We start from the raw sequence: 15,453 nt of genomic DNA on the forward strand, positions 1-15,453 counted from the left end.
TTATATATATTTATAAGTGTATATTCATTTATTATGATTCTGTTCTATTTATATTATGGAAATAGCATCACAACAACAACAGACCCAGTCCTCCGAATTAAACGCCAGTATCCAATCCAACCCGGTCAAAGCAAAGCAAGGCACGAATGAAACTGCAGGGTATCAAGTGCAAATCGATTTACATAATGGTGCACTTCTTAGGCAAACCACATGGTCCCTCGTTACTCTTGTCTGCATCACTCGCTCCCTGAGTGCCCTGACCGTTCTTGGCTGGCGCAGGCTGGGATTTCGGAGTCTGAGTCGTCTGTTTTTGCGACGCTGCTGCGGCCGCCGCAGGCTGCGACTCCGACTTGGCCTGCTCGCTACCATGTAGTCAAGCGAAGTTGTGGGCAGCAACGTGCTCGTAGAAGGCCTTGCCCTGGGCCTCAGCAACCTCGATCTCGAGAGCGCTGGGCTGGCGGGAGCCGTCGGCACCCTGTAGAAAAGAAAAGTCATCAGTATATTGTCGCCAATAGAAACGGTCCGGTGTCGGTTTTTGGAAGAGAAAAACTTACAGCAAAGGTACCAGCACCCCAGGCGCTACCACCGTGAACCTCGTTGAGGTTGGACAGCTGGGCGAAGACGGTCTTGTAGCCGAGAGGAACGTAGACGAAACCGTGGTGGGCGAGGGTGCTCATGGCAGCAAGGCAGGTGGACTCCTGACCACCACCCTGGGTACCGGTGGAAACGAAGAGACCAGCGTACTTGCCCCAGTAGCCACCGGAGGCCCAGATACCACCAGTGCGGTCCCAGAAGGCCTTCCACTGAGCGGGGAAGTTACCGTAGCGAGTGGGGATACCGAAGAGAACGGCGTCGTACTCAAGGAGGGTGTTGGCCTCAGCAATGGGGTAGCTGGACTTGGGGGGAGCGTGCATCTTAGCCAGAACATCGTCGGAGAGGGTCTCGGCGATTCTAGACGGTATAGGTTAGTCACCGGGACAATTGCGATGAACTTCAGTTGCAGCTATTGACATACTGGAAGATGTCGGCGGAACCGCCAGCAGCCTCAATACCCTTCTTCTCAGCCTCGGCCAGCTTGAGGATGTGGCCGTACATGGAGTACTGTGATTAATTGGCCCATTAGTCCTGCGGATTTCTAATATGTTGAGGTCACAAAACGGTGGGATATCACATACGAAGACGATAGCGATCTTGGGAGCCATGGTGATGGTGGGGTGGTGGGGTGAACCTGGAGGGGGAAAAAAGAGAGAGAGAAGAAGGGCACGAAGGAGGAAGAGGTTGCTTCTGATGAAAAGAAGAAAAAGACAAGCGAATGGGTCCGGCCATGGTGGCCAGACTTTATAGCCTCGAGAGGAAGGGGGGGGTAAAGGTACTGTGGTTGAGGAGCTCCGCAACTCAAAGCAGCAGCTTCTCACTCAGCGTTTGGCAAGCATCCGTAATCGATTACTACCGTTCGCCTCTTCCCGTACGGACCCTTTCTCCCTGACTCGATGATTGGTCCCAAGGTACCTAGAAGTGGAGTCCCGGAGCCACTCGGCGTGATGCCATCCAATCAGTCTTAATTGTGGAGCCTTACGGATCATTGACAAATGGAGCTCGGATGGACTCGACTGGCGCTGAATGATCTCTTATTCACCATCTCATAAGCCCCTCCTCGCCTCTCCTCTCCTCCCCGTGGGAACAAGCAATGGTGACACCTTTGGCGGCACGGGTTTGATCCCTCCTCTTTTTGGGAATTGAAGGACCCCGGATAAAGATTAGGAAATTCTGACAATTTGCTTTCTCATCTTCTAGTTACTAACTAGGGGTAATCTGCTTGTTCTGTGAGCTGATAGTCATGATGTCATTTGGATAGCACCTAATCACTGTCGACTAATAGAGTTTCTCACATTCCTACTGTGGAATAGCTGCTCTCTCTTTGTTTGTTAGGGGTTGCTGCTGACGCTCACTTGGCCCTATATACAGTGTACACACTACACAGTAACCTAGTTGGCAATTGAGTAGCGGAAATCCGTGCACGGTCTGGCTAGACCGTCCATCGACTCCCGTACCCAGCCCCATATTAGATTGTCCCGGCGTCTCTAATAGACACCATATTCCTAATCAAGCTAAAGCACCAGCTCTGCTTCATCATCATTCTTATCGCATATTCCTTCACTCAAATTCCTGTCTCCCTACTATGTATCCTCAGATACACGACAAAGACAATTCAAATGCAACCTTGATAGATCTAACCATGTAAAATAAGTGTAAACATGCCTCTCAGCTGGGTATCTCGACGATTTTGTAAACTCAAATCTGCAAAACGAATACAACCAACCCCTTTCCCCTACCACCACCATCATCATCATCATCATCATCATTTTCTTCTTCTATCCGCGTCCACGTCCCCGGTACCGACCCCGCATGAAGCCTCCACCGCGACCACGCTCACTCCTCCACTCCCTCTCACGCTCCTTCTCCTTCTCCTGCTCCTCCCGGATCAAGGCCCGTTCCCGCTCCAGCTCCTCTTCGGTCTTCTCGACCCGGATTTGCGGACGGGGGAGGTTCACCGACCACCGGGGATGAGCATCCACGCAGGCCTTGCCGTCCGGACAAAACCCAGCCAAGTAGTATTGACACAAGCGCCGACGAACATGCCGCTTGGCACACAGGGGTCCCAGCTCGCAGAATCCCCGGTCGTAGTGTTCACAGGGGGGCAGACGCGCCTGCTCCCGCACGTGCTGATACAGGCAGTCGTCGCCATTGGGACAGTAGCCGGACCGCGAGAAGGACTGGCATTCCGGCATGCGGCGGAGGTTGTATTCATGAAGGTACTCGCACTTGAGACCCTTTTTGCAGAGTCCCTTGAGGAAATGCTTGCAGACCAGCGACCCATGTGTGGTTGACGGTGCTAGTCCCGACGCGGTGGTGGTCGACGTGGTGACACGCGATGGGGTCGGGTGGCGATCGGGACAGGCTGGTCCCAGAGGGCAGTGGCCTTCGCTGTAGGCTTTGCAGACGGGTACATCACTGGCGAGGCCGAAGCCGTAGCTCTGGCGGAGGAAGGGGACGAAGGAGAAGTCATCAAAGCTCGGGTCGCGGGGACTGTTGGAGGTGAGCACGCGTGATGCTGCATGGCTCACGTCTGCCGTCATGTTGATTGGTTTTGTGTTGAACGACAAGAGGGTACTAGGAAGGATCGAGAGGTAGAGCAGGAGCTTTTTGCTCGTCGACACGTTTGAGCGGAGGTCCTTGCTTGGTTTGCAGTCAATCAGATGACTGAGGTGGGCTAAAATATAGACCCAATTTATGCCCTATTGCCTTGCAAAGTGTTTGGCACCTCCAGACACTTAAGCATATAGGTGAGAGAGCAGACTTGGAGAATGATGAATGATTAGTCGGCATCGGATGAGTCCAGACGAGCGACTCGGAGCCTTGAAAGGGCAGTATGTTGGAAGAGGAAGGCGGTGGCAAATATAGCATGCTTATTCAGCAATCCCATTGTGGAAGTCCATCGAACCATGTAAATATTGGTAGAACGCATGAAGAGCTGAAGAGCTGAAGAGCGTAATTCGAGTTAGCATCTACTAGCTACTTCTACAGTGAAATCCGGGTTGTCCAAGAGGGATCCCTCGTCGATGCTTATTCCCCGCCCTTGTTTGGGCACAGTCAGCCATCCATGCTGCAGCGAGACGTACCCCGTCTTTCGTAGATGGTTGACGGCAGCCTGGGGGAGCGCCGGGCCCAGTTGCAGCAGGCCAATGGGTACGTTTCCCAGGCGCAGGCAAGCCTGGCTGCCCCTGCATACGAGCATTCCTACGACTTACGAGATCACACGGTCCGTTGCTCGATGGGTCTGACGCCCGACTCCCTGCTCGACTGTGAGAAGGATGCATGTTGTACAGTGTAACTTGGAAACTGGGGAATAGCCCGGGGAGTAACCCAGTTCCGGTGAGCAGCACAACCTCAATGCTCCCATGCTTCCTCCTCCTTTTTTATCCATCATCTTCTTTTCTTGTAGTGAATAGCTTCAGCAACAATACCGGCGCGGTTATTGGCGCTCCGGAGCGGCTCCTGTTGCTGGCGAGTAACGCGCCGGAGAAAAAGTGTACTTGACGCTAAGAACCCGAGGATTGTCTCACCCCTCCTCGTTCTCGGTGCCTATTCGCTCGGGGATCAGATGCACATTCAGTATGGGTGAAAAGGTCTCCCACTCAGCATCAAGGTAATTGAGTCGCGGTCCTTCATGCGGGGATGGGGCGTCACTAGTCCTACAGGTTAGTCGTCCGCGGCTGCGTCTCCCCCACAACCAACATTTCCCTCAGACGAATGCAAAAGGGAAAAAAATAAGAAAAAAAAGCAACGACGGTGGGAACTCTAACTGCAACCATAAGAAAATAGTGGGCAAAAACTGCATTTTTCAACCCAGTCGATCCCCCAGTCCGATCCGGAACAACCGAGCGAATACTTCATGAGGATTACTGAGCATCTCCCCCATTGTGGCCAATCGCTGCAATGCTGATACATCCCGGCATTTGCTCTGGATATATTGCATCAGCAGTCGATCGCTGAATTGACCTCTCCTCAGTCAGAATCAATAGTCCCGTGCGACGAGTCTATAATCTCATCGCGAGCTATTCGGGTTTTGGAGAAAGAAGGCTTAGTGACAGACGCCACTGTCCTTGGACTTTTGCGAGGTCTCAAAGCACCAGGATCTCACCGGAGAGTATCGAGAGGGTAAGACCCGGGCCTTAAAAACAAACCTTAGCCAGCCGCGTCCTCTGGCTGGTACACCAGATGAAGAGGGCGAACGTTCCGGGGCGGCCAATGATCAACACGATCGCTTGATCTGCTCCTCCGACCTGGGAACCTGGGACAGCAAAAGGCGGGGTGACAACGTTTGGACCGTGTCTGGGGCTGTGGCTGGTCATCATCAGATGCTCCCATCGTCGGACGTTGATCTGATTGACTAGCTCAGGTCACTGCTGATGGAGGAGGGGGAACCGACCGAAATAGGCCCCTAACCTTAGCAGCCTGCATGACAAAGCTGCATAGGATGTTGCCTGCAAATCGGCCGCATTGCAACCCTAGAAACGAGAATACGTACGTGAGTAGTACGTGGTAGGGTACAGGGAAGGGTAGTTGTAGAAAAAGCCAAGTACCTGGATCATGGAAAGAGTGGGATGATACTGATGTAGTCACCGCGTCGGGTCGACTCAAGTGGTTGTACGTGGTTTGGTCGGAGGAACGAAAGAAGCAGCTTTCGTTGTTGTTGTTGTCATTGTCGTTGCTGTTGCTGTCGCCGATGTTGCTGGTTCATCCTGGTTGCCTTCTTTCCTTCCTGCCAGTCCATCCATCATCAGTTCCGTTGCAGTGTTTCTCTCCCGTTGCTCCTGCTGCAGATCAAAGGGTTTAAATTGCTCGAAACCTCAGCAGAAAAATAAAAAAAGAAAACACCCACTGCCACACTAATCGTACGATCCCTTACCTTCTCCATACTCGCGTGGGGGGAGCAAATCAAAAAGTCCCCAATTCGCATCACCAAAACCAACAAGCCCTTCCACACGTGACGCTGGCCATTCTGGGGCTTGTTCCATCTTTAATCCTCGCATCACGATCTTAAGCTTATTTTTCTGTATTTTGACCTCACATCCTGGCCCTCGGAGAGTCAATCTTCCCCTTCCTCTAGTTCTACTGCAACCTTGTTCCCCTCCCCCTCCACCACTGCCGGCCATGTTCTCCGGCTCCTCCCTCTTTCCGCACTGGCGGCGCAAAGCAGCCGAACGCTCCAGTAATAGTTCCTACGAGGTGCCCTTCTTCTTGAACGCTGCCTATTATCCCAATTGGAGGATATACCGGAAACAGCCTCCGTCGGCCCTTCGATTGGGCTTCATTTCCCATATCTTCTACGCGTTTGCATGGTACTAGTAACCTCAAGTCGGCACCATGCTGATGGTCCCAGTCCATACACAGAGACAGTTGTTAACCAGCCTGCTTTCTTCGTTCACAGGGTTAAAGAAGATGGTACCGTTTATGTAACCAGTCCTCTCCCCCTATTGTGAGGGGCTGATCTCGCTAACAGGACATGCTTTCCAATAACAGCTCAGTGACGAATGGGCCGATGCACAAATGCCCGTCGACGGCACTAACGGCTGCTTGCGGGCCTTCGCGCAACTGAAGCCGCAGTATTCTAAAATGAAGCTCATTCTTTCAGTCGGAGGAGGCGGCAAGGGCAGCGAGAACTTCGCCCAAGTGGCCCGCAGTCAATCTCGCACCGAGACGTTTGCTCGGAGCGCAAGGGCGCTGGTGGACCAGTTTGGTCTGGATGGTATCGACGGTACGTGCGATGGATCCCAGCCCCTCCCCCTCCCCCCTTATCATCATGGATGCGTCATGTCAGTATCTACTTTGCAGAAAATAAGGTAAAATTGTGTGCATGCCCTAAGGCTAACCAACCGTGTGCTGGCCCAACAGTGGACTGGGAATACCCCTCCGACCCACAAGAAGGATCGGACTATATCCGTCTGCTGGCGCGACTGCGCGAAGTCCTCCCGGCCCCGCGTTATGTTCTGGCCTCTTGTCTGCCGGCCGGTCCATGGGCTCTCCGCAACATCGATCTTTCCAAGGCGCAACTCTATCTCGACCTGATCAATATCATGGCGTATGATTTCTCGGGCCCCTGGGAGAACCAGTCGGGTCATCAAGCCCAGCTCTTCAGCAAGCATCCCGCAGCGATTTCTTGCCAAAACTCCATCTCATACATACTCAACCAGGGCGTCGATCCCAAGAAGTTACTTCTCGGGATCCCCGCGTATGGCCGCTCGTTCCTGGGTAGCAGTGGAGTTGGTCAGCGGTATGTAGGCTGTGGCGGTGAAGACGGCGTCTTCGACTATAGCCAGCTGCCGCGACCGGGAGCCAAGGAGCATCACGACAGCAGTCTGGGAGCAGCATACTGCGTAGGCGGTGATGGCGGGTTTGTCACATATGACACGCCCCAAACAGTCCAGCAGAAGGCGAAATTCGTCACAAAAATGAAGCTGGGTGGGCTATTCTATTGGCATATTGGAGGCGACGCACGGGGACCGCGAAGTCTGATTGAAACAGGGTATAACACATTGCATGACATGTAGTTTTCCTTTCTATCTCATTGTCAGTATAGTTAAGGTCGGGAGTTCTTTTGTTCAAGGGAAAGTAAGAGAGTGTCAAGACAAAGAAAAACAAAGGCCAAAAAGTTATACCAGGGGAGGCATCCAAAAGGAGGCACACGTGACTGATTCTTTCTGTTTGTTTAGCCATTGTTATCCTGATTGATTGATTGATTGATTGAATGATCGGAAGAAAGAAAGCAAGTGAAAAAGAGAACAATAAAAAGAAGAACGATATTCTTATGGCTTGTGTCTGGAACAAGACAAATCATCTCGCTTAAGCATCCTAGCTGGGGAAGATGAGACAATCGTTACATTCATTGATAAGCCCCTCCCTTTTCATAGGGGGGGTAGTTTCACCATATGCAGTAACTAAGCAGTGTCTGTGCTTCCGCGACTATTATTTGTTTACCTACCTGGCTACCCCATCGCATCCTTTGTTTCACATTTCCCATCCATCATTTCTACTAGTCATCATATCCTGAAAGAAAAGTTACGAAACTAGAGTAGAAGATTATATCATAGATTACTACATATACTAAATATACTATACTATACTAAGTGACAATTACTACCTAGCTCAGTCCCGAACCAACGATGACACAAGTCCAGCTCTCATCCCTCCATCCATTCATCCATCCATTCATCCAAGGCAACATGGGAATCACAACATCATCGTAAGCAGTAAATAGGCCATATGTAAACAGAGAACAAACCATCAGCCCTCCACATAACACACATGTCTCATTTTCTATCCCCAACAAGAGAGGATACAAGATCCATCAGTCCGTAAAAGCAAAAAAATACAGACTTTTTATTTAGAGGCAAGACTAACTGGCTGGATTAACCGCCCAATGCCTGCGTCACGTTCAAGTGAACCTGCAGTTTGAGCGATGCCAGCGCTTCTTCGATGTAGAGGAGCGGCTGGTTGTTGTAGATGCTTGAGTTGCCGGTGATGTCGATGGGGATCATGTAGTCCGGGTAGTTGCCTAGCATGCTGGCGACGGTGAGGGTGCTGACGTTGGCGGTCATGGGGACGGTGTTGTTGCCTGGGTTGATGGTGAGGTCGTAGATGAAGGCCTGGCCGATGCCGGTGTTGTTGACCTCCAGGTTGAGGGTTAGGTTGCCCTGTAGGATGTGGGGTTAGTTGGGATTTATGGCGAATTGGAGAGAAGATGGGAGAATTGCATACCACGGCGATGCTGATGTCGGAGGGGTTGGGGATGTAGACGGTTCCTTTGGCGTTGGTGCCGTCTGTGTTGTTGGTTCCAATTGACATGTCCACGAGGTCAAAGCCGGAGAGCTTGTTGAGACCTAGACCGAAATGTATGAGTCAGTGGGCTGTGAGAGTCAATTGTAATATATGGGGAATAGGTGAGCTCACCTGTCACCATGGCGGTCTTGTTGTAGGTCACAGTGATCTTGGGTAGACTTCCCTCTTTTAGCTGGGGCTTGCCGTAGACGTTGAGAGGGAACTGCTCGTTCATGATGGCGGCCTTGCAGAACTCGGCGAATGCCGTTTCGTTGGTCAGGTTCGCACGCTGGTTGACATCGACGACAACGCCATTGTGGCCGTTGAACTGGGGAACCTGAACGTGAGTGAAGACGGCGGATCCCAGCAGGCTGATGGCTGCCGAGAAGGAGTAGAAGGTCGGGTGGAAAGAGCTGTTGGATCCAATAACCTGTAGTTGGTGGAGGTCGAACGATGAAGGTGAGGGGTCACTGATGATCATCGATGTGACAGTCAGGTTGGAGTCATTGACGATGTGTTGACCCTCCTTGGGGTATGCGACATAGACTCTGTTTTCCGAAACATGTCAGGTAAGCCGGAGACCAGGATATGGATATGGTTGGGGGAAAGCATCTATTGCCGCGAGAGCAAACTTACACAGGAAGCACCACTACAAGAACAATCACGATCAAGGCGATGATGTACACCCACCACCATCGCTTGAAGTGCCTAGCCACGCGAGCCCCAAAGCTGGGCTTGGCCGTGGCCGCGGCCACGTTAGCACTTTCGAACACTTCAGGCTTGCTGTCACCGGCCATCTTGGTTATAATGCGCCGCTATTCCAGGTCGTACTGAACCTCTCCTCAGACACAATGTACCGATGATGTCGGTGTGACAATGGCGGGGGGCTTCTCCTTCCGTGAGGACCGGACCGAGGAATGTGGGATGGCTAGCACAAGGATTGTCTCTACGCAGAGACAGATCCGAGGACTTAAGAGACTTAATTGAAGTAGACAAGCTGCAATGAGGTCAGCAACGGACTGGCGGGTACCAGGGGGAGTGCTATATATTCGGCCACCATGGTGCGACAGCAGCTAAGATACATACCCACCAGTCTGGTCGAGGTCAAGTGACGGGCAAGTGATATGCAAGACCGACGATTGATAGGGTTGAAGAATGACCACGGAACCCAGGAGACCGAATCAAGGGAGGCAAGGGAGGAGAGGAGAGGAGAAGAACCCACAATCAGCCAGGACGAAGGAAAAAGGAAACAACCGGGTTTAAACACCCCCCTGTCCGAACGCTAGGTAGCTAGATATATCTTCTAGATGTCCCCGGGAAGAAAGAGAGAAAAACTAATAAAAGCTGAGACCATCACATGTCCAATTTCAGCAACCTCGATAGTCGATCAGGTCTGCACACCGCGGGCCATACTAGTGTACAACCAGGCTTGAGACGGCGCGGACGAAACATGCCGCTACTGGCCCTAGTAGATAGGAAGTGTAACGGCGTAGGTTGAGGGGCGAGCCACCAGAGGAACGCCATGCCAGGACCCAGTATGCGGGAGGACGATCCAGATAATGAGAACAAGATCCATTAGGTCCGGCCCCGCGCAAGGACCATGGCCAGCTTGAGATCGTGTGGAGCTACACACAGTCGCACACATACTTTTTTTCTCAGCCATACAGTGGGTAGGTTAGATCAGGCATTGTTCATGATTGATGATTTGCACCTGCAAATCCTGATTGATGATGTACGTGAACCGAGGCAAGAGGTGAGCCATCGCATCATGCCGCTGCGAGTGATTGGAGGAGGCGCACGAGAAGGAAGAGGAGAAGGAGGAGGAGCAGGAGGGCGCAGGAGGACAGCCGGAGCATGCTGAAGTGTGAAGGGCTAATGCAACCCCCCAATTTCCCCCGGACGATCAGGGCAGCTTTGGGGTGGGACCAAATGCCGGCGCGATGCCAGAAGGTCGAGCTAAGGCTGGCTCTCTTCCTGTTTGGGTCATCAGGTCTGCATCCCATCGCCACTCTTTCTCTACTTTGGGCTAATTCTCCGTAAACTGCGCTCGAGCACCGGCCAATGGCCCGACTTAGGCTTGAGCTAATGAACTCCCGGGGTTTAATATCGCCTACCAATCAACCGAGCCGGTCGCGACGGTCAGCCCGGAGTTCTGGTGCATTCGTGCTATATTGTATTATTGTTATTGCATACTCCGTCTTGCTCTAGTTTCTTTTCTCGAGTTCAAGCTGAGACCGGAAGGAGGGGGGAAGGTATTTGCCTGTTTCCCCGCTTAGTTGGTTAGTTGGTCTCCAGCCAAGCCACCCGGTGATCCAACTACTGAATAGTCCGTGGTGCTAGTCAGGACTTGCTTACCCTTTCCCCCCCAATAATCTCACCCACCAAGAGCAAAAAGCTATTCTTCCATAGCTGGACACTAAATTGCGGGTAATTAATTGTCTTTGTCGCTTCTCTCCCCCGGGCGGTTCGTCGCACTGGAGGACTCGATTTGATCACGCTGGAACAGCAATCACTACTAACTTCTCAGAGGCTGAGGTATCCAGAAGCATGTCCAAAACTCTATCCATCAATGATGGATGAACATCCGATTATGTAGCAATTCCTCGTGAGTATCATCAGGTATGATCTCGGTCGACACAAACACACGGCTATCTCTAAGAAGAAATGGGGGGAAAATATGGTATTACAGGAGTCAAAGAAAGAAAGGAATGGAAGAGAATCCCAACGATCGAACATGGACGAGTGTCCACGGGAAAAAGTAAGAAAAAAAAACAAGTGGAGAAATGAAAATGGTTATGAAGGGAAGAACCACAGAACGAAGGGTGGGGGAAATAGGGTTGTATTCCAAAAGAGAAGAAAAGAAACATCACACAGTGATTCGAAAATGATGGGTATCCAAGAAACGAATATCGCTGCTCGCAAATTGGGACGAGACGTCAAGCGAGAAGCCACTTGACCCGGTGATCCAAAGAGTGGAGCAGCTAGCAAGGCCTGCTCAGGGAGAAAAAGGAAAGGTGTGAATAAATAGCGCGAAATGCGAAGGGGAAAAGGAAAAGCAAAGAAAAGGGAAGAGCGGCAACCCACAGATGGGTCCAAACGAATGAAACGAAGTAGAATAGAAAAGTCTTCCTCAATCGGCAGCACAATGTGCGTGTTGATACTGACCAGAAACACTGAATGGTCGAGGAAGGACAGGAATATCAAGGGAAAATCATGCCAAGACCAGATGCAGAACAAGCCTTTCGCCTTTCTTTTTGCTGACGAGATGGCGGATGCAAACAGGCCCTCGGGTCGACCACGAGGGTACTGCACAACCGTCTATGCTTCAGTTGCAACCGACTTTTTGCGATGGAAAAGACTGCGGGTTCGGGATTTGCTGCGCTGTTTCTTCTCGGGAGTACTGCCAGGCTGGCCCCGACCACGCGAGTTCGAGCTGGACTCCTCGTCCATGTACTTGTCCTTGTAGATCCTATCAAAGCCGGGTTAGACCCACCCCAACCATAGCCGAGCCGGTGGAGCAACTTACCAACTGTTCCCAACCATACTGATGCCCTTCGCTTCCGCCTGCCGGTAGAATTTCGCCGCTTTCTTCAGGTCCTTTTTGCATCCAATACCTTCGGCGTAGCAGAAGCCGGCCTCCGCTAGGGCATCGCCGTCGCCCCATTGGCCCGCGATCTCGAAGCAACGCAAGGCCAGGGACTTGTCCTGCTCGATACCCCATCCGTTCAGATGACTTACTCCAAGCTCGTAGATACTCAAGGCAAACTGCGCTCGATATGCCTTCTGTAGCTCCTTGGCACGAGCGGGAATGGTTGGGTTCGAATCGTCCATCAATTCGATACCAACAGAATCCACCGCCTTGCGCAACCACTGCACACCCTCCCGTTGATTCGGTCGCATACCCCAGCCATGTCGACAAGCCAACGCGTAAAGTAACATTCCGGTTGGATGGTTCTGCTTGGCTGCAATGCGCAGGTGATATGTCGATTCATTCAAAGACCCTCTTTCATGGCATTCGATACCCTTGGTCACATGCTCATCCGCGGTAATTACAGCCGATGTTGTCGTGTTTGTGCGCGCGGTTTGCGGACGAACGGTCGATTCAGAACCTGCAGAGGAAGTGGCATCGGTGTGGTCTATCTTCGGGGCCTCTGCTTCCCGTTGCTCCGTAGGAGTACTTTCGGTGGGAGCGACCTCGGTAGGCTCAGGATCAGTAGGTGCAGGCGCGGTAGGTACAGGCTCGGTAGGTGCAGGCTCCGCAACAGAAGGCTCGGGCTCGGGCTCAGGCTCGGCAGGAATCGCTGGAGATGGTCTGACTTCCGGAGATGACGGGCTTTGTTGAGGCAGAGGGGGCTCCGGCGTCAAGTGACGAGCGGAAGCGGGAGACTCATACATTGAGCGCGTCTTCGAGTGGATTGAAGCCTGCAGAGAGGGGGTAGGCGACGGGGTCCTTGCGGGTTGCGGAGGTCCCGCTGTGCTGTGCCGAGTTGGGCTCTCGAACAAAGGCTCCTGCCACTCGAAATGAGGGGTTTGGAGGCCGGAGAAGACCACCGAATCCCGCGAAACCGCACGTCCCCGGGGCAGCGAGTACTTGGCATAGGTGTAGCAAGAAACAGCAGAAGATGGGTCTTCATTGGGGTTGATCGGCAGCTCCGATGGCGATGGTACCACAATGGGACTAGGCTTATGTCCACGATTTAGCGCGCCTTGCGAGTTGGCAACTGGCGGTTCCGGCGAAGCCCTCGGACCTGGGGCAGAAAGACTTGTGCTTGACCGACTCAAGGGACGTGAAAAGTTATAGGGCCTTTGAAGATAATTGCCAGCGTTCGAAGTCTCGGAGCTCATAGACGGCGATCGGGGATGCGAGCGTGTCATGGAAGAGGACATCGAAGAGTATGGCAGTGATACGGCGCTGCTGGCGGACATCTTTCGGGGCTTTGAGAACGTCGACCCGGCATTCGAGCTGCTGTAGTCATCGTCGGAGCTTTCGGGTTGTACGGCTCGAGCACTACTCGATGGCCTAGACAGTGGCGATCCCGGGGGTGCTAGGCCTCGTGGGGGGATGTTCAAGCGAGAGACAGAATCAGTCGAAGAGGTCCGAGACGGTGCCACCATCGAGACCCCCAGCGAAGGGGGCGGGCCGCCCGGAGTAAGGCCAGTGGGGGAGACAGCATAGAACCGAGGAGGGCCTTCCGGCGGAGCTTCAGGTGCGCTGTGTGAGGACATGGCATCCTCGGGTGATTCAGCGCGTGGCAGGTCAAGGGCGTTCACGCTCGGCTCTTTTTTCGGAGTCGTGTCTTCGTCCTCCTCGGGGTAATCTCCCACTTCGCTGGTCAGGTGCGATACCGCACTCAGACGAGGATGTTCAGACTGCGGGCGAAATTTGGGTTCCTCCACCTCGGGGCTCAACTTCTGCGTAGGTTGTCTTGACAGTTCATTGCGTCCACCATGACCTCTTGCGCCAGTGGAAGAATCGCTCGACGATGGGGATCGAAAATAGCCGGGACGGGGTTGCGAGAGCGAACGAGCCACGCTGGACGGAGGCAGCCTGCTCATGCGCCGGTTCCTCCGTGCCGATTCCTCCAGTTGACGAGCAAGGAGTCGACCTTGAGCAGCGAAGGCATCGAGTGGAGAGAGCGCTGGAGGGATTTCACCATCATAGTGCTCAATGCGTGGAGACGGAGCCCCGCTGCGAAGGACGTCGTGGGAGGGAGAGCGGTGATCAAATTTGGGCCGGGAGGCCATGGTTATAATCCAGGATTCCTCAAATTGTTTCGAAGATAAAGAGATGTTCGGTTTCGTTTTCCGGAGTCAAAAACAGGAACCACACGTAGGGTCTTAATCGATCAAATCATTAACCACCGTGGACAGGCGAGGGGCTCTATTGTTCAATCGCGTTGCATGAAGAATGTGGGATGACGGGAGTTGGAATGGGGGGAACAGTCGGGCAGCGCTTGATGCTCTGCACACACTGGTAAGCCGGAGGCGCGCAAGAACGGTTCTTCGAAGCACTGCACAGCTGACAAGTGCGGACAAAAGGAGGGGGCGGAAGACACAAAGGAATGACAGCCCCAGGGAGATAAGCAAGAGGGTCTGGAAGAGAAAAGAAGCGAACGAACAGTTCCGAACAGTAGATAGTAGTAGTTAATAGGTGTATGGATGTGGATGGGTGAGGTCGGTACTAGAGAGCCGGAGGGGAAACGGCACCCAATTGGTGTTGGTTGTGGTGTGATAATGTGATGGTTTTCCCCGGCAGATAACAGTCACTACTTACCCCTACCACTATATTAGTAGTATGGAGTGAGAGGCAGTTGAACAATCAACTAGTTGACAGTTCAAGAGTCGTCACACAAGGAGACCATGAACTGGCATTGCGGAGAGGAGAGAGAAAGAGAGAAAGAGGGGAGAGGGAGGGAGGCGGGGGGGAAATGGTAGAGAGATGGAAAAAGGGACTAAGAAGGAGGGAGTTTGAAGCGAGCGAAACTGGAAGAGCGTGTGAAGGACGTTTTGGCCCATTTGATCAGGTTCGAGGCAGGAGGTTTCGTTACTTTACTTTACTTTACGCCCTGACGATCCCCAAACAAGGACCGTCGTTCTGGGCGTCTCCACGCGGAGGGGAAGAAAAGAACGGTAACGCCATTACCGACGGGTGCCATGCAGTCTTCCCCCCAATCACTCCTGTTTGCTGGAGCCAGACAGTGCCATACACCCGCCCACAGGCCCATTCTTTCAGGGGTTGCCGTTTCCCCGTTACATACCCATACCGGACAGCTGACAGTTCCTCGGTCTTGGCATCCACCCAACTGCAGGCGGATCTTTACACCTTTTTTTTTCTTTCGTTTTTATTTTACCGGGGCGAAGTCAGGGGCTTGCATTACTATTGTTCGCTTTATCGATGATTATTGATGCCCGGACTCCCCCAAAGGTACCAAAGAGAGTTTTCTATCTAGCACGGGGAAAACCTGTCTGTCGATGGGTTTGACCAGCTTCTAGAAGGCAATAGCATTCTCGACCATCGTGAGTCTGTCTGTCGGGTTAGTGGTTCAGCCTGAGTCGACGGTGGAGTCTGAACCG

At 52.6% G+C, this 15,453-nt stretch overlaps 5 protein-coding genes across 5 annotated transcripts; 1 reads left to right on the plus strand and 4 right to left on the minus strand.

Annotated features, from left to right (window-relative positions):
- Nucleotides 1-8: 8 nt before the first annotated feature.
- On the minus strand, nucleotides 9-1,244 carry pst2 (putative NADH-quinone oxidoreductase Pst2). The gene is made up of 4 exons (XM_025657587.1): nucleotides 1,176-1,244; nucleotides 1,016-1,101; nucleotides 555-951; nucleotides 9-475 (listed from the first exon to the last, which is right to left on the minus strand). The coding sequence occupies exons 1-4, from the start codon at nucleotides 1,200-1,202 to the stop codon at nucleotides 374-376; spliced, it is 612 nt and encodes a 203-aa protein (XP_025519968.1). The 5' UTR covers nucleotides 1,203-1,244; the 3' UTR covers nucleotides 9-373.
- An 812-nt stretch (nucleotides 1,245-2,056) lies between these two features.
- Nucleotides 2,057-3,353, minus strand: yth1 (cleavage polyadenylation factor RNA-binding subunit YTH1). The gene has a single exon (XM_025653940.1). It carries the CDS (start codon nucleotides 3,135-3,137, stop codon nucleotides 2,373-2,375), a length of 765 nt encoding a protein of 254 aa, XP_025519969.1. The 5' UTR covers nucleotides 3,138-3,353; the 3' UTR covers nucleotides 2,057-2,372.
- A 2,362-nt stretch (nucleotides 3,354-5,715) lies between these two features.
- On the plus strand, nucleotides 5,716-7,112 carry BO85DRAFT_362468 (glycoside hydrolase family 18 protein; the record flags this gene model as incomplete). Its single annotated transcript, XM_025655632.1, has 4 exons — nucleotides 5,716-5,894; nucleotides 5,945-6,017; nucleotides 6,085-6,319; nucleotides 6,457-7,112. The coding sequence occupies 4 exons, from the start codon at nucleotides 5,716-5,718 to the stop codon at nucleotides 7,110-7,112; spliced, it is 1,143 nt and encodes a 380-aa protein (XP_025519970.1).
- A 429-nt stretch (nucleotides 7,113-7,541) lies between these two features.
- BO85DRAFT_124418 (uncharacterized protein) lies at nucleotides 7,542-9,577 on the minus strand. The gene is made up of 4 exons (XM_025653941.1): nucleotides 9,016-9,577; nucleotides 8,512-8,927; nucleotides 8,320-8,441; nucleotides 7,542-8,255 (listed from the first exon to the last, which is right to left on the minus strand). The coding sequence occupies exons 1-4, from the start codon at nucleotides 9,174-9,176 to the stop codon at nucleotides 7,971-7,973; spliced, it is 984 nt and encodes a 327-aa protein (XP_025519971.1). The 5' UTR covers nucleotides 9,177-9,577; the 3' UTR covers nucleotides 7,542-7,970.
- Nucleotides 9,578-11,697: 2,120 nt separating this feature from the next.
- Nucleotides 11,698-14,124, minus strand: BO85DRAFT_484062 (cell cycle inhibitor Nif1; the record flags this gene model as incomplete). The annotated part of the gene is made up of 2 exons (XM_025663208.1): nucleotides 11,698-11,848; nucleotides 11,906-14,124. The coding sequence occupies 2 exons, from the start codon at nucleotides 14,122-14,124 to the stop codon at nucleotides 11,698-11,700; spliced, it is 2,370 nt and encodes a 789-aa protein (XP_025519972.1).
- Between the last annotated feature and the right edge of the window lie 1,329 nt (nucleotides 14,125-15,453).

The sequence above is a fragment of the Aspergillus piperis genome, assembly GCF_003184755.1.
Source record: "Aspergillus piperis CBS 112811 unplaced genomic scaffold BO85scaffold_2, whole genome shotgun sequence".
NCBI classification, from domain to species: domain Eukaryota; kingdom Fungi; phylum Ascomycota; class Eurotiomycetes; order Eurotiales; family Aspergillaceae; genus Aspergillus; species Aspergillus piperis.

Coding starts and splice junctions, on each gene's coding strand:
- yth1 (XM_025653940.1), bottom strand. CDS start 3,137: ATGACGGCAGACGTGAGCCATGCAGCATCACGCGTGCTCACCTCCAAC.
- pst2 (XM_025657587.1), bottom strand. CDS start 1,202: ATGGCTCCCAAGATCGCTATCGTCTTC. Junction 1,102..1,175: donor CCAAGATCGCTATCGTCTTC/GTATGTGATATC, acceptor AATTAATCACAG/TACTCCATGTACGGCCACAT. Junction 476..554: donor GGGGTGCTGGTACCTTTGCT/GTAAGTTTTTCT, acceptor TCTTTTCTACAG/GGTGCCGACGGCTCCCGCCA.
- BO85DRAFT_124418 (XM_025653941.1), bottom strand. CDS start 9,176: ATGGCCGGTGACAGCAAGCCTGAAGTGTTCGAAAGTGCTAACGTGGCC. Junction 8,928..9,015: donor CTTGTAGTGGTGCTTCCTGT/GTAAGTTTGCTC, acceptor TTCGGAAAACAG/AGTCTATGTCGCATACCCCA. Junction 8,256..8,319: donor CCGACATCAGCATCGCCGTG/GTATGCAATTCT, acceptor CACATCCTACAG/GGCAACCTAACCCTCAACCT.